The 27,563-nt window shown below is 38.8% G+C and overlaps 1 protein-coding gene across 23 annotated transcripts; it reads left to right on the forward strand.

The window, feature by feature from the left end:
- The first annotated feature begins 5,107 nt into the window (after positions 1–5,107).
- Positions 5,108–26,778, forward strand: ZNF184 (zinc finger protein 184). Of its 23 annotated transcripts, none has more exons than XM_074039074.1 (7): positions 5,108–5,488; positions 5,785–5,930; positions 10,241–10,308; positions 10,576–11,332; positions 20,061–20,187; positions 20,553–20,648; positions 24,268–26,778. In XM_074039074.1, exons 6-7 carry the CDS (start codon positions 20,615–20,617, stop codon positions 26,223–26,225), a joined length of 1,992 nt encoding a protein of 663 aa, XP_073895175.1. In that variant the 5' UTR covers positions 5,108–5,488; positions 5,785–5,930; positions 10,241–10,308; positions 10,576–11,332; positions 20,061–20,187; positions 20,553–20,614; the 3' UTR covers positions 26,226–26,778. The 23 variants fall into 23 exon arrangements, with proteins under 23 accessions (XP_073895175.1, XP_073895179.1, XP_045245920.2 ...); XM_074039078.1 differs by having other exon boundaries at positions 11,142–11,332; positions 20,524–20,648; XM_045389985.2 differs by having other exon boundaries at positions 11,142–11,332; positions 24,239–26,778.
- Positions 26,779–27,563: the final 785 nt, after the last annotated feature.

Below are 27,563 nucleotides of genomic sequence, written 5' to 3' on the forward strand. Positions count from 1 at the left end.
CAGTTGGGTTAAGAAAGAAATTTATAGACGATTCATGAGTTCCCATGGAACCGGGTTACCTATCAAAAAGGAAGATCCTACTTTGATTTTTGGCCAAGGCAGACGCTCCTTCTCTCAAAATCTAACCCACGCAGTATATTTTCTTTTTCTCTTGTGCTTCGGTATTGAAGTCTAAAGCAGCCGGTCCTGGAGTTTTCCTGAGCCCTTCGGGTGCACAGATTACTGTAACTGGCTTTCGTCTACTTCTTGGAACCATATACTAATCTAAGAAAAGAGGGAAACAATCGCAAGCTAAGAAACCATGTCGACTAAGTAGATAAATGAGGAAGAGGGACAAGGAGGAAGAGGGAGAGAAGAAAGTGACCAGAAGGGAGAAGAAAGGAAGGAGGGACAGGAGGTAGAAATAAGAGGATGAAGGAGAAAGAAGAGGAGAAAGAGGAAGAGAAGAAAGGAAGAGCGGGATGGAAAAGACAGAGATTTTCTGAGGAGCCTTGTTAGCGCTCAGAAAACGATACCCCAAAGTATGGCTCTTGGAAGTGCTGAGTACTTTGAACAACCTAAGAACCTCAGAACCAAAGTCTCTCTGACCTTCCGCAGCCCCACTGCCTCCTGATCCTCTTTCATTCCGGAATGGCAGGGAGGGGCTTTCACTGAAGTTTCCCTTATTTGACTCAGGGAAGTTCCTCCAGAAGGAAAGAGATTGTCATGAACCCTCTCCTGGAATCTGTACTAAACCAGAGAAGATTAACTCAGATCCCAGGAGAGAAAACTAAAGGTCTCCACGCCTGGGACATCTCGCCAAGCCAGACTTCAATTCTTTTCTTCACCACCTTTCTGAGGGCTGCTACTTGAGAGACTTTATCTGTGTAATAAGACAAGCTTTTTTACCAGAGTAGTTCCTGCCCTAACCCTCACATTACTTCTCGCCACCACCTTCCAGGAGCCTTCAAGCCCCTATTTCTTTATGTAGCTCCAAGACCTATTTAAGCTTCAACCATCTGCCCCTTCTTTGAGTCTCACTTACACTTTCTGGGACCCCTGTGCATATGTGCATAATAAATGTGTATGCCTTTGCTTCTGTTAATCTGTCTACTGGCAACTTTATTTCTCAGACTCAGATAACCAAACTCCAGAGCGGAGAAAAAAGATTCTCTCACCCCTACAGGGTCAAAAGAAGACTAAAAGAAATTCACTAGATTTATGGAAGACTATAATTTGAGGGGATAGACATGAAGCAGTTTGATGGGTTAGCGAGGTGTCCATACAGATATAAATTGTGTTATAGATTGTTGTTCATAGTTCATGCATATCACATCCTTTTTATTTGGTGGACATATTTTTGTTAAGCATTTCTTTATATATAATTTTTTTGCTGAAATTATTTGCAACTCCAGCTTTGAATACAGTTAGATACCACAGAAATATCAAAAATCTGTTTTAAAAAATAAAAAAAAATTAGAATCAGGGTCTTACTCTGTCACACAGACTGGAGTGCAGTGGCACCATCATAGCTTACTGTAACCTGAACTCTTGGGCACAAGCCATCCTTCTGCCTCAGCCTCCAGAGTAGCTAGGAATAGAAGCATGCACCACCATGCCTAGCTAATTTTTTTTTTCTTTGTAGAAAATAATTTATTTTCTTTGGTATTCCTTGTATTTGAAGAAAAATTGACAATTTGCCTTTTTAAGTACAGAATGACATTTGATTTGTTTCCAATTTAGGGCTAAAGTAGAAACTGGACTAGTTTTTGTTTCCTGCAACTAAGTCCTGACTCTCTACCTTTACTGAGATCCATTCTACCATGTTTTTGTTTTCAGCCCAGTAAAACAAATAAGATTGCAGCTGTGGCCAGTCCCTAGTCATGGTTACAGTAAAACAAACAAGCCAACAGTTGATTGGTAATTTTAGTTCAAATATATCACTAGTTGCTTTGTATTTTGCTGAGGTGTTTTTTTAAGCACAAAAGGTTTCTGAGGGCTGGGTTCAGTGGCTTATGGATTGTAACCCCATCATTTAGGGAGGCCGAGGTGGGAGGATTGCTTGAGGTCAGGAGTTGGAGGCCACTTTGAGCAACATAGAGATAGAGAAGTTGCTGAAGACAGAAATTATATCTTTCTGTGTCCTCAATATGTATTGAAAGTCTCATTTGTATAAGGTATGGCTAAAAGTTTTCCAAATCATGAGTGCTGGTTCCTTTGGCTGAATAGTTCCTTCCTCAGTTTATTTCTTTCCTCATGCATTTCACCATAAGCAGCAATAACTAACCAGGTTGCACATTCCACATTTTACTTGGAAGTATTCTCAGCTAAATATTCAAGTTCATCATGTACAAATTCTGTTTTCCACCCAACTGTAGAATACAATTCAGCCAAGTCTCTCCCTCTTTATAACAAGATCACCATTCCTTCAGTTTCTAACTGCATGTCATTAATTTCCTTCTGAGACCTTACCATAAGCATATTTAACATTCTTATATTTTAAATTTAATAGAAAACTTTTGGAACAGTTTTAGGTTTATAGAAAAATTGAGTGGAAAGTAGAGTTTCAGTATACTCCTTCCTTCCCCCTTTCTCTCCCAGTCTCTTTATTATTAACATCTTGCATTAGTGTGGTATATTTATTACAATTGATGAGCCAATGTTCATAAATTATTATTAACTAAAGACCATAGTTTATATTACGGGTCACTTTTGTGCTGTATAGTCTATGGGTTTTAACAAATGTATAACAACATGTATCCACCATTACTATATCATACAGAATAGTTTCGCTGCCTTAAAAATCCACTGAACGTCACTTATTCTTCCCTCTTAAAATCCACTGAACATCACTTATTCTTCCCTTTTTCCCTCCCCCTAAGCCCCTGGCAACCACTAATCTTTGCTGTTTCCATAGATTAGCATTTTCAGGGATGTTATATAGATGGAATTATACAGTATGTAGCCTTTTCCAGATTGACTTCTTTCACTTACCAATATGCACTTAATGGTCTTCTGTTCTTCTTCCTTTTTGGTAGCTTGATAGCTCATTTATTTTCCTTACTGAATATTTCATTGTCCGAATGTACCATAGTTTATGTATTCATTCATGTACTGAAGGACATCTTGGCTGCTTCCAAGTTTTGCCTATCATGAACAACGCTGCTATAAACATTCTTAGGCACGTTTTGTGTGGACATACATTTTCAACTCCTTTGCATAAATACCAAGGAACACAATTACTAGATCGTATGGTAAGAGCATGTTTAGTTTTGTAAGAAATTGTCAAACTGTCCTCCAGCATGGCTCTAACGTTTTGCATTCCCACCAGCAATGAATGAAAGTTCCTGTTGCTCCACATCCTTGTCAGCATTTGGTATTGTCAGGGTCCTGGATTTTGGCCATTTTGATAGGTGTATAGTGGCACCCCATTGTTTTAATTTGCATTTCCCTGAGGACATATGATGTGCAGCATCTTTTCATATGCTTATTTGCCATCTGTATATCTTCTTTGGTGACATCTGTTAGGGTCTTTGGCCTGTTTTTTTAATCGGTTTGTTTCCTTACTGTTGAGTTTTAAGAGTTCTTATATATTTTGGATATCAGTCCTTTATCAGATATGTATTTTGCAAATATTTTCTCCCAGTCTGTGCCTTGTCTTTTCATTCTCTTAAACATTTGTTTTATTTATTTAAACCAATGTTCTCTTCATGACAATATATGCATTCTCTAAGATGATCGAAGCTTTCTCTATCATGTTCCCTTGACTGTAATTGTTTTTCATATACTCAGTGTTAGGATTTCCAGGTTTAATGTTTGTCAGCCAACAGTCTGAGAGACTTGACCTCGGCCCCTTATCCAAATGCTGGGAATGCACACCAGCACAGTAAAATGCAAGTGCCACGTCTTAAATATAAAAATCTACCGATTTGTTGGATTCTTTTTTTCTGCCAAGGACACAGTGACGGACAGACTGGCCTTGGGCTATATGCAGCTATGTGCTGGCTGACACAGGCATATAAGATGCTTTACTGAGGGGCAAAACATGCTAATATCATCTCCGGGTTTCCTTAAGCATTAGAAAAACATGTTGGGGCCGGGCGCAGTGGCTCACGCCCGCAATCCCAGCACTTTGGGAGGCCGAGGCGGGCGGATCATTTGAAGTCAGGAGTTTGAGACCAGCCTGGCCAATATGGTGAAACCCCGTCTCTACTGAAAATACAAAAATTAGCCGGGGATGGTGGTGCATGCCTGTAATCCCAGCTACTCGGGAGGCTCAGGCAGGAGAATCGCTTGAACCCGAGAGGTGGAGGTTGCACTGAGCCGAGATCGTGCCATTGCACTCCAGCCTGAGCAACAGAGCTAGACTCCGTCTCAAAATAAATAAATAAATAAAGTTGGTCGCCACTCAGTTGAGAGTCGTGAAAACAAATTTAATGGGTAACTACCAGTATTTTCAAAATGACAAAGGAGTAGAACAGAAAATATAAGGTAGAACATGTAATAAAGGTAACGATTGTTTGCGTTTTAAAACTGTGTGCAGACGTGTATTTCTTTTTTTTTTTCTTTTCTTTTTTGTTTCTTTGAGACGGAGTCTCGCTGTGCCGCCCAGGCTGGAGTGCAGTGGCGCGATCTCGACTGACTGCAACCTCTGCCTCCCGGATTCACGCCGTTCTCCTGCTTCAGCCTCCCGAGTAGCTGGGACTACAGGCGCGCGCCACCACCATAATTTTGGTATTTTTAGTAGAGACGGGGGTGTCACCATATTGGCTAGGCTGAGTCTCGAACTCCTGACCTAGTGATCCACCCAGCTCGGCCTCCCAAAGTGCTGAGATAACAGACGTGAGCCACTGCGCCCGGTCAGTAGACGTGTATTTCTTAAAATCAGTTCAGTCAGACAAGTTTACAACGCACACGCATACCTGAAACAGGAACAAATGACTGGCGGCGAAAATGTGCGGCACTGCGCAGGGCGAACGCGAAACGTTAGCTAAAGCCTCTGGGAAATGAAGTTCAGCAACCTCGTCGCGGAGTGTTCTGGGAACGCTGGTCCAGTGTGCCCGCCCGGCGCCGGCGTGCGGGGCGGAGCGGGGCTCTCTCGTAAGGACCGGAAGTGACCGTTGAAGCCGGTTGTAGGCGTGGAAAGAGGTTGGCGCTCTGGAAGTCCAGCTGCTTCGGCTCCCTGCGTTAGGTCTGGTGGCGGTCAGTGCGCTTCCGGACCCGGGATCAGAGTGTGTGGATCGCTATAAAGGGAGGGGAGCTCAGGTATCACCATGGCAACAGCCAGCCCTCCGGACCCGTGACGTCACCCTTCTGGTTTCGCGCTTAGAGGCCTCTGCGGGAGAAAGCTGGGGAGTCCTCAAAGGGGGCGCACCTCGCCTCCGTCTGTGCGGGGCGGTCCCGCCCTGATCCCTTGGAGGGCTTTGTTCTTTTGTTCTGGCCTAAGGGGAAGTCGGGTGCCGGGCCCCGCCCTGCTTATCCACCTTCCAGCTTTAACGCTCTGCAACAGGTGTGTCTTCGTGTTATCCGACCTCGCAGGGGTGTGAGTCACAAATGTGCACAGAGGGAAGAGACCAGGTCTGTGGATGCCCCGGCCAGATTCTAGGGTGGGCACCAAGGGTTTTTTGGATCTGAGGCAGAACCTGCTTACCCGATCTCCACTCTGTTTTTGTTCATCGGAGTGGCACACGCCTCTCTAGTGCTCTCTTAGGGCACTTCTCTCGTGTAAGACCTCTTGGTCACTTTGCAAGACTCTGATGTGTGATTGTGTGACGTATGCTGCTGACGCCATCCTGTGTTTTTTAGGATAGAAAACCTCAGCGTGTTGCAGACTCGCTGCAAGGGGAGCTAGACATCTGAGTCCCAGACTGAGGTATCAGCTGAAGGAACGCTGCCTGGCGAACCCTGGTATTCAAGTTCCAGAGGAACGGGATGAGCTTCTGAGATGGAAGGTAGTGGGGTCGACTTGGGGGAGAGTGGGTTGATGGAGGCTTGAGAACAGTCATGACTGGAGGATCAAATACTTGAGATCAGAGCAGGAGAGCTGGAAGGAAGGAACGGTATGCTTAGGGATTAGCAAAGAAACCGAATTACATTGTAGGGAGAGATTCTTTTTTATAGAGAGATACTTGGGGGAGGAGTTTATTTTTTCTTTCATTCCATTGGGGAATGAAAAGACATAATCATTCAGAGTATATGTGATCCCCACATGACTTCTGAATATTAAATATTAAAATTATAATGTTGAAGTCAGAAGACATCTTGGTAATCATCCCTTCAATGAAAGAGTTAGTTTTGAAATCTCCTTGGCAGATGGCAGTCTGTCAACCCTAGGCCAGAACTAGTGTGGCATTAAACTCGCCATTTTGGGTGCAGACTATTCCCTTGTTGGCTTTCTTTTTTAGTTTGTTATATTAAACAGATGTACTTGTTCCTGTAACTTTTGTGTTGATCTTATTTCTGAGTCCTCCAGAGAAAAGGAAACTGTTCTTAATTTCACACTGCTGCCCTTAAGATACATGAATTCAGCTGTTACAACTCCGCCTCATAAATTCTAAGCAATATAGCCTCACTTCTTTTGATTGGTCTGTGTGATGTTATCTATACCTCTTCTCTGAAAACTCTCCTGCTTGTCAGCATTTTTCGTAAAATGCAGTGCCTAATGGTAAACATAGTTCTTTGGATGTGCTTTGAAAAGTACCTGAAAGAATAATGTACTACTTCGTTTGACTGGGATTATACTTCTGCTGTTTGGCATCAGATCACATTTGCTTTAAAAACTATCAGTAATGTACTGTAAACTTTAGATTTTTTTTACATAAACTGCAGTGATCTAGATTTATACCATTTTTGTGTAATGGAATTATTATTATCCTTAATGTCAGGACTTACAGTTATGATTGTCCAATTTTTTGGTCACTTGTTTTAGGCTTTCAGAATGATTATGAATCCTAATTTAGTTATTCAGTGTCTTAACTGTCCTTTCCAACTTAATGCCACTAGCAGATTTAATGAATATTCCTTCTATTTCTTCCTACATGTCATTGAACAGGTCAGGGTAAGGACAGAGGCTTATGACGTGTCCCTATAGACTTCCCTCTGCATTGGTGTTGTCTTTACATTCTTTAGGTATGGCTGTGCAATCAAGTTTGGTTTAACCTAACTATTATCATGCAGTCCTTTTTTTGCATTTGTTAAAAATAATATCATTAGAAATCTTAACATTATTCATATTATTCATGTGAATAATGTAGGTTTGTTCCATACTACTCTTCAATTTTTTGTCCTTCAAGTCTTTTTTACAGTAGATTTTTAAAATATATATTCTAAGTTTATCAGAATTAAATCAGTCAAAGTAGTTTCATTAAAAGCCTTTGTTTTTTCTTTATTTTGGGGATTTCTTACAATTTTATCATTAGGATTAACTTTACTGAGCCTCTGTTCCTTGTAATAATTTTTGCAGCACATACTGAGCATTTACTATGCGCCAGGCACACAGTTGGTTTCTGTAACTGTTGCTGTTTTTGGTTCCGTTGGTTGCTGTTACTTGGAATAAAAAGCATCTTATCTGAGACATTTCTCTTGATTCTGTTTTCCTAAAGTCTTAGGTACCTGTCTGTGCATGTAGAACATTTTCTTTCACTGTTAAGAACTTCCAAGATAACATCTTCATTTTTTTTCTTAAGACTTCTGTTACAAAACAGTTTTTCTTTACTGGTCAAAATCAAGTTGAGCATAATAGTTCCCTTTATTGCTTCCTCTGCTTTCTGAGGCATGACAGCATTAAGAATTTCTTGATTAATACATTTTTTACAAAATGAAACTTAACATAGCCAAAGCTTTTCTCCATATTATTCATCACCCCTACTTGCCTAAGCTGTCTATGTCATACTGTTGCCAGCATGGTGCTGCTTTTGTTTTTTTTTCTTTCTTTTGGTTTATCTACAGTTTCCATCAGGTTTCACACTCACGATTATTGCATCACATACAATAATCCATCTCTTAGTCTGTCTCTTTATATCAGATCATTTTGCGTAAATTTTACCTAGCTCTCTTTTAAACAAGGATTGGTCATGAAACCCACACTAGGCCAGTTGGCTCTCTCTGGAATTTGAATCTTGGAACTAAAATCCGATGACACTGACCTATCCTAATGGTTGTATCCCAAAGAGATTGTCCTTGCACCTTAGTGGTACAATTTAGATTCCCTGAAATTACTTGGGTTCTCTCCATTTGATTGTTTAGCTTTTCTTTTTATTCTTCATGTTCCCCCCTGTCTTTATATTTAGTCCCTTAGTTGATTTTTTTTTTTTAAGTTATATAGTTTTAAGGTCTTATGTCTTCCAGCCCAGCAAGCCTTGGTTAATGCCTAAAATATTGGGTTTCCCTTCTTTTTTTTCAGGTGCAAATTCACTTGGCTTATTGCCACTATCTCATGCATCTGTGTGTAGTCATAAATATCCATCTTGACCCTTACCTGTTTTGATTGTTTTTTCTTAGTTTTTACCAAGCATCTCTTACAGCATTGCTAGTCTTTCTACTTCATACCTCATGTCTCATTCAAAGTTTTTTTTTTTTTTTGAGACTGAGTCTCACTCTATCGCCCAGGCTGGAGTGCAGTGGCGTAATTTCAGCTCACTGCAACCTCTGCCTCCCGGGTTCAAGCAGTTCTCCTGCCTCAGGCTCCTGAGTAGCTGGGATTACAGGTGCGTGCCACCATGCCCAGTTAATTTTTGTATTTTTAATAGAGACGGGGTTTCACCATGTTGGTCAGACTGGTCTCAAACTCCTGACCTCAGGTGATCCGCCCACTTCGGCCTCCCAAAGTGCTGGGATTACAGGCGTAGCCGCTGTGCCCAGCCAATCTCATTCAAATTTTTATATCCAGAGACATCTTCCCTCGCTAGTATTTCTGCATACATTAAATTTCTAAGAGGAGAAAATTTTTCTTGTTTTACTTCTTTGTGGAAACAGGTGTACCTAGTTTGGTTTTCCTCACCACTATCTCCTCTTCAAGAGGATTTTGAAAGGTATGTTTGTCAGACATTTGCCTCTAGTCTTTTAAAGATGAGAAAATTGAAGCCTAAAGAAGACAAGGGACTTGCATAATTTTACATAATTAATTACCAGACGAGTCATTTTGAGAATCAGGCTTTCCTGTCAACCAGTACTCTGAATGGATTCCCCCAAGAGCAAAGTTTTTTTTTGTTTTGTTTTGTTTATTAAGGTATAAGTTATATACAGTAAAGCACACAAATACTGTACAGTATATACCTTTTCAAATTTTTATGTATGTGTAAACTAGTATAACCAAGATATGGAATGTTTCTAATGCCCCAGAAGTATCTTGTGCCTCTGCCCAGTCAGTTATCCCTCCAGAAGTACTATTCTAACTTTCATTACTATAGATCAGTTTGGTTGGTTTTTAAACTTAATATAAATATAGTCATACAGTATGCATTATTTTCTGTCTGGCTTATTTTGCTCAACATTATGTTTATGAGATGCATCCATGTTGTTAATTATGTTAGTAGCTCTTTCTTATATTTTGGAGTAATCCATTGTATGAAAATACCATGGTTGTTTATGCTGTGTTCTGTTGAAAGGCATTTGGGTTGTTTCCAGTTCTGAGATATTATGAATAAATCTGCAGTGAAGATCCTTGTACAAGTCTTTGATGGACATAAGCATTTTTATGGATGTAAGGACAGGAGTGGAATTGCTGAGTCATAGGATAGTCATATGTTTAGCTTAGTATAAACTACCAGTTTTCATAAGTGGTTGATACATTTATTCCATATGCCAATCTAAAAAGTTCTAATTGCTTTACATTCTTGCCAGCAATTAGCATTGACCATGTCTATTTAATTTAAGACATTCTGTTGGGTGGGTAGAGTAAGTAGCATATGTCATTGTGATATTTAATTTGCCTTAATAGCAAAGTTTTCAAAGGGCCTATAAAGACTTTTGGAAAGTAATCGGATTATTTCTTCATATTTTATATGTAGCAGAGAAAAGGCAGCAGAAATAGTTTGCCTTACTTAATAAGGAACATAGATGAGTCATATAATACATATGACTTCTAAGTGTCTAGGTACAAAACTGAATCATAAAGCAATGCTTTACCTCCTGAGCCTACTGAGGAGGGTACCAGGGCCCCAGTTACCTTGTAACTTTTTTTTGCATTCTAAAATGTAAAGGAAATGGCATAGTTTCTGTTATTTTCAAATAGAAGTCATATGGCTCCTGCTTCTTCCCCTAGATCTGTCCTCTCCAGACTCCACCCTTCACCAAGGGGGACATAATCTACTCTCATCAGCCAGTTTTCAGGTAAGATGTGGTTTCTTGAAATGCCATTTTATTCTTTAGAGGGTGATTGTGGTTTTTTTGTTTTGTTTTTTTCTGTTTATCCAAAAATCAATGTTGGCCGTTCATTCTGGGCTCTTATCTGTCTAGTAACCGCATTCCTAACTCTGCCTCTCCAGCTTTAACTAATACATTCACCACTTACCTCTTGCTTAGTATCTTGCTATTCTCCAGGGATGGGAGAGCAAAATAAGTACAAAACTTGATCCTTTTTTTTTTTTTTTTTTTGAGATGGAGTCTCCCTCTGTCACCCAGGCTGGAGTGCAATGGTGGTGATCTCCGCTCACTGCAACTTCCACCTGCTGGGTTCAAGCAATTCTCCTGCCTCAGCCTCCCGAGTAGCTGGGATTACAGGCCTGCACCACCACACCTAGCTAATTTTTTGTATTTTTAGTATAGACAGGGTTTCATCATGCTGGCCATGCTGGTCTCGAACTCCTGACCTCATGATCCACCCACCTTGGCCTCCCAAAGTGCTGGGATTGCAGGTGTGAGCCACCACGCCCAGCCCCAAAACTTGTTCCTTTAATAGGCCAAAATGACTACTAGAAAATAAAACAGGTAAATATAAGAAAGGTGAAATGAGTAATGTGGATATTAGAGAATGGAAAAATGTATGTGCTCTGGAAGGATTAGGAGAGTTTCATGGAGAATGGCTGATTTGTGATGCCTCTAAAACAATAGGTGACATTTGGATATTTGAACAAGTAAGGTGGTGGGGATGGAGGTATGGATTCTAGGTATAGAGAAGATTATAAGCACAAGTTCGTAAGTAAGAATTAACAGATATTACACAGGATTCAGAAAAATATGGAAGAGATGGTTTATGGCAAGTGGTACACAAATGATTGAATGAAGTCAGAATACGAAAGCCTTGAATACCTGGATGAGAAGTTGAAGGCTTTATCGTGTAAGCCATTTATGAACCATTAATGATTTTTAATGGAAGAAAAGTGACCTGGACTGATGGAGAACTTAGACAAAAAAGGTAACAATTGCTCACCAGCCATAATCAACCTCAAGCCCTCCTCCTTCTTAAAATTTTCCCCCTGCTTAATTCCTGTCCCATAACTGAATTTTCTTAACAAAGAAATGGTACCAGTTCTTCCCACTTTCAGCCCAAGTACTTTTGGTATTTTCTATTTAATTGGGGAGTATATTGTGACAGTAAAGTGCACATATTTAAAAATGTACAATTTGATAAGTTTTGACATATATACATTCATGAAACCATTACCACAATCAAGACAGTGAAAATATCCGTAATCAGAGAACATACCTTGTATGACTTGAATCCTTTCAAATTTATGGAGACTTGGTTTTTTGTCCAGAGTGTGGTACATCTTGGTAAACTATCAGTGAGCGCTTGAAAAGAATGTATATTGTGCTATTGTTTTATAGAATATTCTATAGATGTATTCATTTTCTATTGCTGCTATAATTAATTGCCATAAGCTTAGATGGCATTAAAATAACATTTACTCACAGTTTTATAAGTCAAAAGTCCAAAATAGATTGTCAGGACAGCATTCTTCTGAAGGTTCTAGGGGAAGAATCTATTCCTTGCCTTTTCCAGCTTCTAGAGGCTGCTGTGTTCTTTGGATTGTGTCTACTTATTGTATCTTCAAAACTAGCACTGTGGCATCTTCAAATTTATCTCTCTGTCTGTCTCTCTCTGACTCTGACTTGTCTTCTATCTTTGTATCTCCTACTCTGATCCGCTTACCTCCCTCTTACAAAGACCCTTGTGATTACCCTAAGCTCACCCATGTAATACAGAATAATTTCCCCACTCAAGGTCCTTAACCTGATCACATTTGTAAAGTCTCTTTTGCCATGTTAGGTAACAAATTCACAGGTTTCAGGGGTTAGGACATGGACATTTTTGGGAGGGCCTTGTTCTGTATACCACAGATATCAGTTTGGTCAACTTGGTTGATAGTGTTGTTCAAGTCTTTTATATCCTCACTGATTTCCTGTCTGCTTGTTTTATCAGTTATTGTGAAAGGGGTATTGAAATCTCAGACTGTTGTAGGTTGATCTGTTTCTCCTTGCTGTTTTACCAATTTTCGCACCATATATTTTGAAGCTCTGTTATTAGGTGCATAAATGTTTAGGATTGTTATGTTCTCTTAATCAGTTGACTCCTTTATTGTTGAGAAATGGTGTTTTTAATGCCTGGTAATATCTTTTGCCTTGAAATTTCCTTGACATATGGTATATATTTTTATATATTTTTGCTTTTAACTTATTCGTATCTTTATATTTAAAGTGAGTTACTTACAAGCAACATGTAGTTGGGTTTTGCCTTTTTTTTTTGTCTTTGAGATGGAGTCTTGCTCTGTTGCCTAGCCTGGAGTGCAGTGGCGTGATCTCGGCTTACTGCAAACTCCACCTCCCTGATTCACGCCATTCTCCTGTCTCAGCCTCCCCATTAGCTGGGACTACAGGCGCCCACCACCATGCCTGGCTAGTTTTTTGTATTTTTAGTAGAGACGGGGTTTCACCATGTTAGCCAGGATGGTTTTGATCTCCTGACCTCATGATCCACCTGCCTTGGCCTCCCAAAGTGCTGGGATTACAGGCGTGAGCCACCCCACCCGGGTTGTGCTTTTTTTTTTTAATCAGATCTGGAAATCTCTGCTTCTTGGGGTGTTTAGACCATTTGTATTCAATATTATCTTACATGTAATGTGTTACATTTAAATATAATGTGACTTTTGATATGGATAAGTCTTTTACCTTGCTGTTTGTTTTCTATTTGTATTGTCTTTTTTCTTTTTTTCCTTCTATTCTTACCTTCTTTTGGATTGAATATGCTTATGATTCTATTTTATCTCCTTCATTAGCTTATTAGCCATAACTCTTTGCTATTTTACTTGTTGCTTTAGGGATTCATATTTGTTTTAATCATCATTTACTTTCAAGTGATAGTCCATTTTACTTAGAATAGTGTATTTACATTCCCCCCCCACCGCAATTTTAATGCTATTGTTGCCATATATTTTACTTGTTACATATATTATAAATCCCATAATACTTTGTTGTTATTTCCTTTAAGCAGCCAATTATCTTTGAAAGGTATTTAAATAATAAGAAAATAATTGTGTATAATTATTACAATGCTCATTGTGTAATGACCATTTTTGGTATTCTTTTTTCGTTTTTATAAATCAGTGGTTCACAATTGTGAGTGATTTTGCTCCCCAAGGAGCAATATTTGGGAGTGTTAGGGGACTTTTTTGATTGTCAAGACTTGGTAGGGAGTGCTATTAGCATCCAGTGGGGTAAGGCCAGTGATGTCTCCATACACAGGACAGGCCCCTACACTTATCTAAGAGAATCATCTGGTCCAAAATATCAATAGCGCCAAGGTTGAAAAACCTTGGTGTCGAACCATATTTTCATCTGGTATCTTTTTTTTTTTTCCTGGTTGAAGGACTTCCTTTAACATTTCTTATAGTGTAAGTCTACATGAATAATACTTTCAGGTTTCTATGTCTAAAGAAGTCTTTATTTTGCCTTTGTCTATTAATTCTAGTGTGACAGATTTCTTCTTTTCAGTATTTGATGTTGCTCCAGTGTCTATTATTTCTAACAAAAAAGTTACTGTTGTTTTTATCTTTGTTTTTTATATTTGTGTATCTTTTTTCCTCAGATTACTTGTAAGATTTTTTTCTATCACTGAGTTTGAGCTATTTGATTATGACATATTTTGGTGCAATTTTTTTGTGTGTTATCATCAAGTTTGGAAAATAATCAGCTATTATTTCCTCAAAAATGTTTTTTGGTCCCCTTTCATCTTTCCCCTGCCCCCGACCTGGTACTCCAATTACACATAAAGCAGGCCACTTAAAGTTCTCCTAGAGCTCCCCAAGACTCTTTTTTTTAAACTTTTTTAAATTTTATTTTGAATAGCTTTGATTTCTGTGTCTTTGAAGTTACTAATCTCTCTCTTCAAAGCTTACTCTTCTGTTAATACTACCTGGTGAATTTTTTTAAATCTCAAAACATTCTCATTTTCAGCTCTAGAAGTTCCATTTAGGTTTTTTTTTTTTTTTTAATGTCTTTCATATCTCTTCCTGATGTTTTGAACATATGGAATACAGTCATAAAAACTTTTGATGTTCTTATCTGTTAACTCTAACATCTCTTCTGGGTTGGTTTCAATTGATTGACTTTTCTCCTTATTATGCATTGTATTTTCCTGCTTCTCTGCATTGCCTGATAATTTTTTGTTTGTTTGTTTGTTTTTGAGACAGAGTCTCACTCTGTCACCCAGGCTGGAGTGCAGTGGCACAATCTCAGCTCACTGCAACCTTTGCCTCCTAGGTTCAAGCAATTCTCCTGCCTCAGCCTCCTGAGTAGCTGGGATTACAGGTGTGTACCACCACGCCTGGCTAATTTTTTTGTATTTTTAGTAGAGATGGCGTTTCGCCATGTTGGTCAGGCTGGCCTCAAACTCCTGACCTTGTGATCCACCCACCTCGGCCTCCCAAAGTGCTGGGATTACAGGTGTGAGCCACCGTGCCCAGCCGCCTGATAATCTTTGATTGGATGCCACACACTGAATTTTACCTTATGGGTTCTGAATTTTTTACATTCATATAAAATATTCTTGGCCGGGCACGGTGGCTCACACCTGTAATCCCAGCACTTTGGGAGGCCGAGGTGGGCGGATCACGAGGTCAGGAGATCGAGACCATCCTGGCTAACACAGTGAAACCCCGTCTCTACTAAAAATGCAAAAAAATTAGCCGGGTGTGGTGGTGGGTGCCTGTGGTCCCAGCTACTCGGGAGGCTGAGACAGGAAAATGGCGTGAACCCAGCAGGCGGAGCTTGCAGTGAGCCGAGATCATGCCACTGCACTCTAGCCTAGGCAACAGAGGGAAACTCCATCTCAAAAAAAAAAAAAAAAAAATTTATTGAACCTTATTCTGGGATGCAGTTAAGTTACTGGAAACAGTGTGTTCCTTTCGAGCCTTTTAAGATTTGTTAGGTGGGCTCGGAACAGCATTTAGTCTCAGGCTATTTATTCCCGACTATAGAGGCAGGACCATTCTGAGTATTCTACCCAATGCCTCATGAATTATGAAGTTTTCCATTTTGGCTGAAGTATTTCCAGTCCTTTTTGAGCACTGGTACTGGTCCCATGACTCCTTTTAGATGATTCTTTCACTGGCCTCAGATAGTTTCATCACACCCATGCACAGATTGGTACTTTTCTGAATACTCAAGAGGGAACCTCTGCAGTTTTCCTTGCTTCTCTCTTTGTGTAGCTCTCTCCTCTCCAGTACTGTGTCCTGTGAACTCTAGTCATCTTGATTTTCCAAACTCTCAGCTCTATCTCTTCAGTTCCAGAAATCTGCTGGGCTACTCCTAGGTTCCACCTCCCTACACCAGTGTTTGGAAACTCTCAAGGCAGTAAACTAGAGCTATTATAGGGCTCACATCATTTGTTTCCTGATTCTCAGGGATCACTTTTCTTTGTTACCTGAGGTTCAGTGTGTTGGAAACTTTTGTTTCATTTTGTCTGGAATGTATTATTTCATGTAGGAGAGTAAATCCAATTATTGTTAATTCCATCTTGGCCACAGCTTGATCCTGTTGACATCTGTATTTTGAACTGTAAGCAATGTTAGGGCTGATCTAGTGTAGCATTACTCTAGGGCTGTGTTTCAGGGACCCATGACCATGCTTTAGTTCAGTGATTTGTTGGAATGATTCATATGACTCAGTAGCATAAATCATGGCTAAAGAATATTACAGCAAAGCATACAAAAGAGGATCAGAAGGAAAAGGGTATTCATAAGCAGAGTCCAGAGAAATCAGGTACAGGCTTCCGAGCCCTCCCTCTGTGATGATCATACAGATGCACTTTCTCTGTTATTGTGAGCCACAGAAGCAAGAAAAATGTCTACCCAGAGAATCCTGCTTGAGTCTTAGAGTCCAAATTCATAAAGGTTGCTGATCACGTTGGCCTTTACCTGCCATATGACCAGCTATAGTATAGACCCCACACTCGGCACCTGGTACACGTCATAAATTTCCATGTTTCTTTAAACGATGTTGACAGTTTGGTACAACTTGTCCCAGTGCACTGGGCACACAGAATAACATCATTAATCAGTGACTAGGCACACAGAATTATGTCAGTAATTAGTGACCATGGAAGTGTTCAAAGGTTTAGTTTTCGGAGCTTGTTCAAGGGTCAGAACCAAGGATCTAGGCGTCCCTGGAATTTAGCAAGGAATGAGCCAACCAGACCTGCTGCTTATGCCCTTTCCTCACAGTCTGGACTTGTCCTGCTCCTAAAGTGTCCTGGAACTGTTTGTGGGAGCCGGCTGTGCACATAACTTCTCAGTTATGTCATGTTGGTAACTTTGCATTGCCCATGGAGATTGTATTTACACCAGATTTGTGATATTCCTTTTCTCTGCAGCTCCCTCCTCTCCAGTATCCTGCAGATTCCCTGCTTCAGTAGTTCTGAACTTTCAACTTGGTCTCCTCAGCTCAGTAAGACCACTGCTTTGGTAGAGCTCTGCCTCTCTGCTCTGCAGTCTGGAGAGTTCCTCAGGCAAAAAGTTAAGGGGATTTTGGGACTCATGTTAGTGTTTCCCTTCTCTCCGTATCACTTCTGTCCTGCCTGCTGTTCAACATATGAAAACACTCGTTTCAGATATATTGTTCAGTTTTATTTATATTGGAAGAACTAGTCCAGTTGCTTTGTCATGGTTAGAGGGAAAAGTCCTAATGATTTAATATATTTATATGTTTTAAACAAAGTTAATGCTCTCTCACTTAGTTTTAAATACATAGCAATAAAAAAAAGCAGGAAGTTCCCTGCATTGCCTGTAGGTCCCACTATCCAGTCCCACCAATAGTATTTGGTTGAGTATTCTTTCAGATTTTTTTCTGTTCATTTACATATAAACTTTCTTCCTATTCATAAAAAGAAAAGTAGGATCATACCCTAGAGTGCAGTGGTATGATCATAGGTCACTGCAACCTCGAACTTCTGGGCAGAAGCAATCCTCCCACCTCAGCTTCCTGAGAAGCCGAGACTACAGGTGCGTGCCACCACACCCAGCTTATTTCTATTTTTATCTTTAGTGCCGATGAGGTCTCACTATGTTGCGCAGGCTGGTCTTGAACTCTTGGGCTCAAGCAGTCCTCCCAGCTCGGCCTCCCAAAGTGTGGAGATTGCAGGTGTGAGCCACAATGCCTGTCCTCCTGTGTACATATTTTCTAATGAGTACATATAGATATACCTCATTTGATAACTATCTATATAAAGTGTCTTAGTATGGGTGTACCATATATTTTTTAACCACTATCCTATTAATAGACATGTAAGTTTGATTTTTTTTTTCCTTCCACACAAATGATGTTGAAATGGCAATTGTACATATGTCTTTGTACCTAGAAGAGTTTCTGAAGAATAAATTCCTAGAAGTAGGATGACTGGATCGAATGGTATATCCATTAAAGTTTTGATAGATCTTGTCAGATTGCCCCCTAGATAGATTGCATTTGGGTTCTCTTTCCACCATAGTATACATGAGCACTTCAGCAGTGTTACCCAGTCTGATATTTTACTGTTTAACTGTATTTTTAGGGGAGGGGAGCATCTTTTCATGGTTTCACATTTTCCACAGTGACTTGCTTATTTGGGTTGTTGGCCTTTATTGTTGCTATTTTTGTGGGTAGTTGATCCCTTCTTTTCCCCTTTTCCCCTTTAATTTTTAGTTGACATGTAATAATTGTACATATCCATGGGATACAGAGTGATATTTTGGTATGTGAATACAATGTGTAATGATAAAATCAGGATAATTAACATATCCACCACCTTGAACATTTATCACTTCTTTGTGTTGTGAATATTCCAAATCCTCACTTCTATTTTCTTGTAATTATACACAAAATTATTGTTAACCATATTCACCCTATAGTGCTATAGACACTGGAACTTATTCCTTCCATCTACCTGTAACTTTGTAACTGTTAGCCAGTCTTTCCCTAACCTTCCCTCCTCACTACCCTTCCCAGCCTCTAGTAAGCACAGTTCTACTCTCTATGAACTCATTTTGTTTTTGTTTGTTCCTACATGTGAATGATAACATGCAATATTTATCTTTCTATGTCTGGCTTATTTCACTTAACATAATGTTCTGCAGGTTCATCCATGTTACCACTAATGACAAGATTTTATTCTTTTTTTTAATGGCTGAATGGTATTCCATTGTATATATACACCACATTTTCTGTATCCATTCATCTGTTGATGGACATTTAGGTTGATTCTATATCTTAGCTGTTGTCAATAAAGCCATAGCAAACATGGGGATGCATGTGTCTCTTTGGTATACTGATTTCCTTTACTTTGGATAAATACCCATTAGTAGGATTGCTGGGTCATATGGTAGTTCCATATTTAGTTTTTTTGAGACAGTGCCAAACTGTTTTCCATAATGGTTGTACTAATTTACCTTCCTACCAGTGGTGTATCCTTGCCAGCATTTGTTATTATTTTTTTTTTTTTTGTCTTTTTGACTAACTGGGGTGAGATATCTCATTATGATTTTGATTTGCCTTTAGTGATGTTGAGCATTTTTTCATATATTTGGGCGTTTATATGTCTTCTTTTGAGAAATGCTTATTCAGATACTTCATCCACTTTTTAATGGTACTATTTATTTATTTGCTGTTGATTTGAGTATATTCTGGATATTAGTCCCTTGTGAGATGAATAGTTTGCAAATATTTTTGCCCCTTCTACAGGTTGTCTTGAACTCTGTAGGTTTTTTTTTATTGTGCAGAAGTTTTTTTTAGTTAAATTGCCTTTTGTTTATGATGTCTGATAGATGTTTTACATTGTTATGTGGTTGTATCTATCAGTCTGTCTCTCCATCATGTAAATTTTGCTTTCCAGATTTCAAGCTTATACAAATATTTTCCTGCTTTTTATTCTATATTATTTTGACTTTTTCTTTAAAATTTCATCTTTAGGTTGGCAGGAATTTTTGTGTGTGTTGTGAAGTAAGGATCTCACCTTAATTTTTTTTTCATAGACAGTTGTTTGTTATGGCATGATTTAGTGGCTAATCCATCTTAACTAATTTAACTTTTAGCTTTTAACTTACTTTTAAATTAAATAATTAACTTTTAACCAATTTGAAAACAGCTTAATGCCTTTCAACTCTTATAAATATGAGTCTATTTCTGGATTTTCTATTTTATTTCATTTTGTTTTATTCCAAACTAGGCCATTTTTTAATTACTTTATCTTTTGAAATGTATTAGGGCAAGTCTTTCCACCTCTCTTTTTCAAAAAACCTTTGGGTGCTCTTGCACATTGTAGGTAGTAAAAAATATTATTGATGATAATAGTTAAACCATTAATACTTAACATATGTTGGAACACAGGGATGATGATGGTAATGATGATGATGAAGGACAACAATGGCCATATTGACTGAGCACTTATTATATGCCAGATGTTAAATTAAGCATTTCACCTGGAATGTTTTATTTAATTCTTACAATAACCCAATGGATGAGGCACTGTTTTTACATTTATTTTATAAAGGAGAAAATGTCAAGATTATTTTGCAGACATCCTATAGACTGCCTAACTTCTGTCAGTATTGCTAACTTTACCCCTTTCCTAAGTAAAGGCTTATGGCTAAGCAGAAATATGTTTGGTATTTCAGGAATCAGTGACTTTTAAGGATGTGATAGTGGACTTTACCCAGGAAGAATGGAAACAGCTGGACCCTGGCCAGAGAGATTTGTTCAGAGATGTGACATTGGAAAATTATACACACCTGGTCTCTATAGGTAAGGATAACTTCTCCGAGTTAATATCAAGGGGTGTTCAGGAGGAGGGCTCTCTCGTGCTCAGGGGAGTTTGCCTTTAAGTTTAGTAACCAACAATTTCTAAATTTCTAAAGTTTTTGAAAAGGTTTCTAGCATCCTAGCAAGCAGAGGACAAAATAATAATTTTCCTGAACCCAGATCAGTTCCCAAATTATACTCCCACCATGTCTGGGAACTGGTAACATAACACTGAAGGTTGATATGTTATCCACTTCTATCAGGTTTTTACTACATGTCATTTCTTCTAAAGACAAAGCGGTGATTGAATTCTGATATGTTACTTTTCCCTTACTGCAGGTTTCTTTCTTTTTTTCCCTAATGAACAGGACTCCAAGATTCTAAACCTGATGTGATTTCCCAGTTAGAGCAAGGGACAGAGCCATGGATCATGGAGCCAAGCATTCCAGTAGGTACCTGTGCAGGTAAGTCATGGATGCCAGCAGATGAATATCATTAACTCTGACTGTCAGCCTGATAAGAGAGGATTTTATGTCTGAAGTGTAGATGTATTTTTCTTCCCTTTAAAGTATTTCCTATGGAGAAATGAGAAAGCATCTGTTTTCTGGACTTTCTTATGCTTTGTTATGTCACTAATTGTTGCAATATATATTCTATGTTATAGAACATAGATTCTATGTTATAAATGTCCCTTTTTGAGATGTCCTTCCTACCGTTTTACGAAATCCACCTCTCATACTGGACTCTGCATTACATCTCTTTCTACTTCCTTTAGGACCATGATCTTATAATTATCACCATACTTTTCAGTCCTTACAATTTTTTATTTTGGGTCTACAGGCTTCATTCCTAGTACTTTTACCTAGAAATACCTAACCTGTATTTCCAAATACATTTACTCCACAATATGAATCTTTATGGCCACCGTTCAGTTTCTCTTTTCTTTCCCAACCAAACTCAACAAAAATGAATTGCATACCTGCAGGCTTTATTTCTTTATCACCTAATTCTTTCCTAGTAACATGTATAGCTTCTGATTTTTTTTTTTCTTTTTTTGAGACAAAGCCTCACTCTGTTGCCCGGGTTGTAGTGCAATGGCGTAATCTTGGCTCACTACAGCTTCTGCCTCCCAGGCTCAAGCCATCCTCCCACCTCAGCTTCCCGAGTAGCTGGAACTACAGGTGCATGCCACCATGCCTGGCTAATTTTTGTATTTTTAGTGGAGACAGGGTTTCACCTTGTTGCCCAGGCTGGTCTTGAACTCCTGGGCTCAAGTGATCTACTCCCCTCAGCCTCCCTAAGTGCTGCAATTACAGGTGGGAGCCACTGCACCTAGCTAGCTTCTGATTTTATCACTTTATCATACAGTTTTTGAAATTATGAATAACTTTCTTCTAAATCATCAGTTTTCAAACTGCGTGAAGTAACCTAAGGATCTGACCCTAGAAAAATAAACAAACCTAGTCATTCTAGGTAAGGGATACGTCTCTAGAGTTAATGGGATATAGGTGAGGTTCTTCTTTATGGGGGAAAATTGTGTGCCATGTTCAAACTTTAGCAAGTTTCTAACTGGAGTACCACTCAGATTTTTTTTTTTAAATAGGCAGTTAGGTGTTATGAATGTTCAACAGGATTACATAGAATGTAACATCTCCCCAACCCCCACCCTGCCTCCAACCATGAATACTTTTTATTCATATCACATCTGTAAAATCTTTCTCTTAGAATGGTTTCATGGGACATACTTTAGAAAGCTTAATTTTTTAAAAAAGAAGAACTTTAATAACTGGGGCTTATGGTTAGTTAACTTTTGGAAAAAGCAAGTTGTCAAGTTTTATCACAAACTAAAAATGAAGTTTTACTTGACCAGATAGAAAACCGTTTTAAACCATTTAAATGTGTATTGAAAAACTTATGCTTTTCAAAAAATACTTTTTATCAAAAAGATTTATTTAGGCAAAAATAATAACCCCCACACCCCATGTTGCATAGATAATTTATATAGTTCCAGTTACCTGGTCAGTGAACAGAAGGCAAGCACTTGAGATACTTAGCTCCATTCTATTGGTTACTTTTTATTGCTGGAATTTGACCTGATGATGATTGTCTTGGTAAATCAGCCCTCAATCCTATCTTTATCAGCATCTAGAATAGATTTATTCTTAGCTGGTGAGTTGGCTACTTTTGTCTTTATAAAAATGATGTATACTTTTGTAGACATCTCTACAGGTAGTGATATTGTGACAGTACCTACATTGAGGTGGCCACTAACCCTGGGCCTAGTCTACATAATTTCCCTTATCCTCTTTATTGCCATCTTCTCGGAGCTGTCTTGATGATCTTGACCCTCAGAATCATGATCTATAACCCTGATATGTATCTGTCTCACTGGTCTACCTTGTTTTCTTGTCCCCTGGTTGTCAACACCCTCGATTACTTTTCCACACATGGGATGTCAGAATACTATGGTCAATGTCTGTAGACTTTGCATGTAGTAAAGGGAGAATTGCTTTCTGCAATAGGGATGGTATTTTTCAATCTGATCTTTGGGAACTTTCTCCATCCCTTCATTTTTTGCCCTGCCCCTTGTATTCTAGTACTTCTGTTGGTTATTGAGTAGAGGAGATGATGACATAGATAATATTGGCCATGGTCTGTTTCATGTTGCCTTTGAGTGGAACTCCAACCAGGGTTGGAGATCTGCCACTTCCATGCACTCTTCTTTAGCAGCATCAGACTCCATGGTCTCCATATCTTTCATTGTGAAGTACTTCCAGAGGTGTTCTTTATGGCTACCTGCTGTGCAAACATACCTTCCTTGGTGTCATTTCTGTTGATGAAAACATATTTATTTCTTGAACAATCGGCTGTTTCCAAAGCCTGTATTGTTTTGATCTTGTCCCTCCTGTAGAAATTCTACTGCTGTGAGGCTGCCTACACTAATACATGCTTTGCTATTACCCGTAGTGCCAGGTGTGGAGGGGATGCTAGGCAGCTCTGGGGTCTGCCCCACTGCTCATGCTTGCAGTGATAGTAGTAGGGGTAGTAATAGTGACTGGGCTTGCAATATGGGAAAGATTCAGGATCCTCTGGGGTCTGCTATAAACTTCTGATACCATTGAAACTGAAGAAATGCTGTTTTAAACGCAGCCTTTGTTCTTTAAGGATATTGCCAGCATTGACTACCCTGCTGCTTTTAGTTGTCATCTCTCTTGTTTTGGGCAACATTTTACTTCCTGATTATGTACTGTCCTGGTTGCATTTCTTCTGTTGTTTTGTGTGTTTGCTGATAAACTGCTTTCTTTCATTAGTATTTTTGTTAATTCTGTTACCCTGACTATTCTCAAGGATCTTCCCTCTGCCTCTGCTCTTTGTCACATATTTTTCTAAGGCTTTAGCTATTGTTGTCCTTCCTTTTTTGAGCTGATACTTTCCATCCTACATTTGAACATCCTTGTTATTCTGATGTTGGCATCTTTCACTTCTACAAACACTACTATAGTCCAGCTCTCCATTACTTTTCTTAATTCTCAAAATGCCTAGACTTGAACTTGTTAGTTTCTCCCTGCTGAAGTATTTCCTCTACTATTTACAATTCTTCCCATATCTAGCAATGATGTGATTATTTCTTCAGTGTTCCAGGCTAAAACACATGGGGTCTTAGCTAATAAATCTTTCCTGTTTGTTCTGTCTTTAAATCATGGTTCTTGGATTTTTTGTTTTGTTGTTTATTAGCAAGGAATCCCAATTCAAACTGCCCCCTTCAGATTCAGTTCATCTCTGTCTACTCTTAGCCATCTCTGTTGTCACCTTTTTAATCAACTATTATCTTAAATGTATTTCCTAACTGGTTCTTAGAGATTATCTACGAAATTGAATTAGACATTCTTTTGCCGCTTTCGTATTTTATTTATAATTCTACTTAGCTCTTTCCAACTTTCTCCCCAAATAATATGGCTATATATTTGAAAACCATTAGAATTTTCCAAGGGATTTATTTTTTAGTATCATTATATTAATTCCCACAATAGCAGTTTATTTTTTCTCTATTCAGAGAACACTGGAATTTTCTTTTTCTTTTAGACTGGGAGACAAGACTTGAAAATAGTGTGTCAGCCCCAGAGCCTGACATTTCTGAAGAAGAGCTATCTCCAGAGGTAATAGTGGAAAAACACAAAAGAGATGATTCTTGGAGTTCCAACTTGCTAGAAAGTTGGGAATGTGAAGGCAGTTTAGAGAGGCAGCAAGCAAACCAACAGACACTGCCAAAGGAAATAAAGGTAACTGAAAAGACAATACCCAGTTGGGAAAAAGGCCCTGTAAATAATGAATTTGGGAAAAGTGTCAATGTGAGTTCAAACCTTGTAACACAAGAACCATCTCCAGAAGAGACCTCTGCGAAAAGAAGCATCAAACAGAATTCAAACCCAGTTAAAAAAGAGAAATCTTGTAAGTGCAATGAATGTGGGAAAGCTTTTAGTTATTGTTCAGCTCTTATTCGCCATCAGAGAACACATACCGGAGAAAAACCCTACAAATGTAATGAATGTGAAAAAGCTTTCAGCCGGAGTGAAAACCTTATAAACCATCAAAGAATTCATACTGGAGATAAACCATATAAATGTGATCAGTGTGGAAAAGGCTTCATTGAGGGTCCATCTCTTACTCAACATCAAAGAATTCATACTGGAGAAAAACCATATAAATGTGATGAATGTGGGAAAGCCTTTAGTCAGAGGACCCATCTTGTTCAGCATCAGAGAATTCATACTGGCGAGAAGCCATATACTTGTAATGAGTGTGGAAAAGCCTTTAGCCAGAGAGGCCATTTTATGGAACATCAGAAAATTCATACAGGAGAAAAACCTTTTAAATGTGATGAATGTGATAAAACCTTCACCAGGAGCACACACCTTACTCAACATCAAAAAATTCATACCGGAGAAAAAACCTATAAATGTAATGAATGTGGAAAGGCCTTCAATGGGCCCTCAACTTTTATCCGTCATCATATGATTCATACTGGTGAAAAACCGTACGAATGCAATGAATGTGGGAAAGCCTTCAGCCAGCACTCAAACCTCACTCAGCATCAAAAAACACATACTGGGGAGAAACCCTATGATTGTGCAGAATGTGGAAAATCTTTTAGTTACTGGTCATCCCTTGCTCAACACCTGAAAATTCATACTGGAGAAAAACCTTACAAATGCAATGAATGTGGAAAGGCCTTCAGTTACTGCTCATCCCTTACTCAACATCGGAGAATTCACACGAGAGAAAAGCCCTTTGAATGCAGTGAATGTGGAAAGGCTTTCAGTTATCTCTCAAACCTTAATCAGCATCAGAAAACTCATACTCAAGAGAAAGCTTATGAATGTAAAGAATGTGGGAAAGCTTTTATTCGGAGTTCATCTCTTGCTAAGCATGAAAGAATTCATACTGGAGAGAAACCCTATCAATGTCATGAATGTGGGAAAACCTTCAGTTATGGTTCATCCCTTATTCAGCATAGGAAAATCCATACTGGAGAACGACCTTACAAGTGTAATGAGTGTGGGAGAGCATTCAACCAGAACATACACCTTACACAACATAAGAGAATTCATACAGGAGCCAAGCCTTATGAGTGTACTGAGTGTGGTAAAGCCTTTCGACATTGTTCATCTCTTGCTCAACATCAAAAAACTCACACAGAAGAAAAACCCTACCAGTGTAATAAATGTGAAAAGACCTTTAGCCAGAGCTCCCATCTAACTCAGCATCAACGAATTCACACTGGGGAGAAGCCCTATAAGTGCAATGAATGTGACAAAGCCTTTAGCCGGAGTACTCATCTGACTGAACATCAGAATACTCATACTGGAGAGAAACCTTATAACTGTAATGAATGCAGAAAGACTTTTAGCCAGAGCACATACCTCATTCAGCACCAGAGAATTCATTCAGGAGAGAAGCCTTTTGGATGTAATGATTGTGGAAAATCCTTCAGATACCGCTCTGCTCTCAACAAACATCAGAGACTGCATCCTGGCATATGACAATTCCAGGAACATCATAAATTTAGGGGATATATTTACTTGAGTTTGTCCTTTTGTTAAGTACTGAAGAATCAGAGTGGATTTAGAAACTGCTTGAAATCTTTTAAATTTTCACTATCATGTTATGGAATGGAAAGTACATTGGGCTGAACTAATCCAATTGTTATTAAGCCACTTTGTGGCATTAGAAAACTCTACTGTTTTAAGCTTTAGTTTCCTTTATGGAATGAAGGATTTGGAGTAGATTATTTCAAAAGTAGTTTGGAGTTTTATAATCAGTTTTGAATATTTGCAATATTTTCTTGAATGGGTTTACTATACATCAGCATTTTGCTGTGTTGCATCTAGAATGTGTATGTTTATGCATGTTTTGCCAATAGAATTTGTGCTTCAGTAACTAGATTGGAGATCTAGTATGCTCCTGCTCTAATGCGTTTACATTGTTTAGGTAACTGGTTCCTAATAAAAAATTGTAAAATACCCTCAAATTAACAATTCAGTTGCATATAATAGCCTAACTCAGTAAGAATATTAAAACTTACTATTCTTCTTCTTCTAGTCTGTTTTTAATATTTTAGGAGTTTACCACAACAACAGAGGTCCGCTTCTACAACTTAAACTGGTGTTATTTTACCCTGGTTGCATATTGGAGTCCCCTGGTGTCTTAATTTGTGCTGTTATGTTAAATTACAATAGACTAGGTATCTTAAACAATAGAAATTTGTTTAAAGCTGGAAGAGGCTAGGAAGTCCAAGATCAAGGTCCTAGCAGATCCAGTGTCAGACAAAGGCCCATTTCCGTTTGCAAACACCTGTCTTCTTCTTGTATTCCTCCATGGTGCTAAGCAGAGACAGAGCAACCTCTCATATCTCTTTATAAGACTACTAATCCCATTGGTGAGGGCTCTACCCTTATGACCTAATCACCTCCCAAGGCCCCCCTCCTAATACCATCACATTGCCAATTAGGCTTTCAACATAGAAATTTGGAGAGAACCTATTAAGTCCATAACACCTGGAGAACTCTACAAAATTATCTTGCCAACGCCCTACAACTCCAGAGACTAATTTAATTGCCTTAGGAGATAGGACCCAGGCATCAGTATTTTTTCTTAAATTTCTAATGTATATACTGGAAAGAAAAATTGGCTTGTATTTGTATTGACAGTCAGTGAGATTACAGAAGTTCACATGATCCTGGTTTTTGTATCTCCTTTTTGTGTTTCTCAAAAACATCTCTGCTAGCTATTCCAGACCACATTCCTGTTTTCCCAAAGCAGATGGATTTACAGTTGCTCCTTTTGCTTAGACATGTCTATCTAACTACACTTTGGTGAAC

The sequence above is a fragment of the Macaca fascicularis genome, chromosome 4 (genome assembly GCF_037993035.2).
Source record: "Macaca fascicularis isolate 582-1 chromosome 4, T2T-MFA8v1.1".
Taxonomy (NCBI): Eukaryota; Metazoa; Chordata; class Mammalia; order Primates; family Cercopithecidae; genus Macaca; species Macaca fascicularis.